General features: G+C 39.4%; 1 protein-coding gene across 1 annotated transcript; it reads left to right on the top strand.

The window, feature by feature from the left end:
* The first annotated feature begins 337 nt into the window (after nt 1-337).
* LOC122192422 (ATPase family AAA domain-containing protein 2-like) lies at nt 338-2,640 on the top strand. The gene is made up of 3 exons (XM_042892957.1): nt 338-735; nt 1,414-1,544; nt 1,952-2,640. Exons 1-3 carry the CDS (start codon nt 486-488, stop codon nt 2,096-2,098), a joined length of 528 nt encoding a protein of 175 aa, XP_042748891.1. The 5' UTR covers nt 338-485; the 3' UTR covers nt 2,099-2,640.
* Nucleotides 2,641-2,670: the final 30 nt, after the last annotated feature.

The following is a 2,670-nucleotide window of genomic DNA, read 5'->3' as shown; positions in this document are numbered from 1 at the left end:
TTTAAAGGCTGTGTGGCTGTTTGTCTGTGTTGTTCATGTCGTAAGATAAAGTGTCTTACCTTGCTTTTTAGAAATAATTCCTATTGAAGGGAAGAGTTGTCTGCCTGTAACATCTTGAAGATGATTATTTTGCGAATGAAATGAAGCAGTTGACTTTTAAACTTAATGGGGTTGGTTCACTATTAAAGATTGAACTTTTTTCTGAACGTAGGGAGTGTGTGCTTCAATTCCTTTGATTGGTTTCCTTGTAAGTCAAGTCAAATGAAGATGATGGATTTTGAAAGAATTATTTTCGTAATCTTTTGGTTTGCTTTTTCTACTGTTTCTTTGTAGAGGTGTCAAAAAGAAAGCGCAAAAAAACCGATTCCTCTTTTCCCATTGCAAAGAGAAGAAGGTCTTTTCAATTCAATAAAGAGAATACAATTCCCAAAGATGACCCAAATGAGAGGGACGGAGAAGATTTTCTGGCAAGCTATATTTCTAACATGGATCAGACTGAATTTGAACGCTCACAGGCTTCTACTTGGGAAGAAAGTGAAACTGTTCTTCAGGAACGGCAGACAAACAGCAATGAAAATAAAGCTGGATCAGAAAAGGAGAGAGGGGGGGGCCTTTTTGATATGGGTACATCTGCTGGTGAAAAGGAGAGTGTCGGGCTGCCTGGACACTCAGACCTGAGAAGGGAAAGTGGTGTTTGCCAAAAACCAGACTCCTCTGAAAAGCAAGAGGCAAATGGTAAGTGAAGTGTCCAACAGAACATTTAGTTCCACATTCCATCTAAGGAGGATTGTATTATTTATTATTAGCCTTTGAATTCATTCTATTATTTGTGTTACATCTCCAGAGAATCAGCAGTTTCTTCAATAGCAATGTTGCCCATGTAATGATGTAAGCCAAGCTCACATTTTTGTGTAGCTGCTCTTTTTTTCCTAAGATCTGTCTTTCTAATGTTACCTAACTGAAAAACAGCATTTGTTGACATTCTTTTGTTGTACGAGGAACTTTCCAATAATGATCAGTGTAAGATTAAAAAAATGCACTTGAAGCTGTGTGGATCCAGAGTAGCATGTGGGGTAGAAGACTTGCATCCTAATGTTTGCGATGTAAGATATTTCCGAACTTGAATTCTTTTTGGAGTAGCATGAGGTGTTGTAATGGCAACATGACTGTTTCTTTTCCCTCTTTCATCTTTCTGTATTCTCTAGTGCTCTTTTTGCTCTGAATTTCTCATTTTGGCAGAGGACTGACTTCAGCTGGAAAGAAAATAGAAGCCAAGCGTTGCTCAGTGAAGGAGTTGTAACAGTGCTGTGTCTGTATTTGTAGAGGGAGATTGCATCCCAGTACAGGATGCTTCATGGACACAGTATTCCAGATCAACAGAAAACGTGACCGAGGAAATTTGTGTCATTCCAGATCCTTGTGTAATTCCCGTGACTCGTGCAAGATGTTCTCAGACAGAACAGAGGCACAGGAGTGCTGAAAAAGTGATGGACATTATGACAGAGTCAGCTGTTGTAGTGCTGGTGGATTACTGTGAGCTCAAAGTACGTCTAAGTTCAACTTTGTTTAAATTGTGAAATAGGACATATTTTTGCTTTATGTACAGTTATCAATTGAGGCAGTTGTTAACCAGTGCCAATTTACACAGTTAACGGCAGGGATATATAGCACAAATCAACCTACCATGGACTGTGATTGATGTGTTTCCACACCCACAGCAGCTGTAGGTTTCTGTAGGTTGCTGTTTTTACTTCTGGTAAGCATTGTCTTAGGAGGCAGTTTTTCCACCTCAGTGTTAAAATTCAACCAGCCCTTTTACCTTAAAGCAGCTCACTGACAACCTGCTAGTACTGTTACTTATTAATGTTACTGCTAAACTTCCGAAAACAAAAGAGCCAAGGATCTTTTGCTATTCTAAACTTGTATTTTTCCCATTTTTTTTTTTCCTCAGCAACTGCTGGATATGGTCACTGATCTAACAAAGGAGGCTGATATATTCTATTTTGAAAAATTATACACTAAAATTTGTCAGTGTATTTATCAACATCAAGACGATTATGACAAAACCAAATTACTGAAGGTAATTTTTGTCTTATAGCATGTTCTATCACTCGTATGCAGTGTATGTGCATTCTGGAGATCGTGCTGCTTTAGCACTACTCTTCACTGTTTTGTTGTCTGTGCAAAGACAAAAACCAAAGTAAGACTTTGTCATTTCAGTCTGGGAGGCACTTCTCCATATTGCAAAACCATTGTTAGATTTGGCATAATTGGTGGTTTCAGCAGGAAAAAGCTTGAACTTGAAGACAATGAGTCACCCACACGGCCCTTTCCAAGCAGTTAGCATTAATCTGTCAGAAGTTTTTCTTGAGAACTGACTTAAGGGTGGGGGGCTGTGAAGGGGTGCTTTTCTCAGTGTTCTGCTTCCTCTTTCACCCCTGCAGGCAGGAAGACACGGTGATACTTGGTAGACGTTCCACCCTTAAGAGCAATTAAAGTATGAAACATTAACAGGAGAGATTCTAGTGAGACTAGAGAAAAGTCTCAATTTCTAACCAGTGTGCTTGAGCATCTGTAATTGGACGTAAAGGGAGATTTCTGCCTGTGCCAGTTGTACACTACTGGGTCCAGCTCTCTGATCTCTTCCTGTAAGAGAGGATTTTGGAGTTG

This window comes from Lagopus leucura, unplaced genomic scaffold, assembly GCF_019238085.1.
Source record: "Lagopus leucura isolate 7727_CA_CO unplaced genomic scaffold, USGS_WTPT01 20623-0_obj-0_obj, whole genome shotgun sequence".
Classification (NCBI taxonomy): Eukaryota; Metazoa; Chordata; class Aves; order Galliformes; family Phasianidae; genus Lagopus; species Lagopus leucura.
The sequence above is the reverse complement of the archived record's forward strand: the minus strand, read 5'-3'. Positions and strand labels throughout refer to the sequence as shown.

Coding starts and splice junctions, on each gene's coding strand:
- LOC122192422 (XM_042892957.1), top strand. CDS start 486: ATGGATCAGACTGAATTTGAACGCTCACAGGCTTCTACTTGGGAAGAA. Junction 736..1,413: donor TGAAAAGCAAGAGGCAAATG/GTAAGTGAAGTG, acceptor GTGTCATTCCAG/ATCCTTGTGTAATTCCCGTG. Junction 1,545..1,951: donor TGGATTACTGTGAGCTCAAA/GTACGTCTAAGT, acceptor TTTTTTCCTCAG/CAACTGCTGGATATGGTCAC.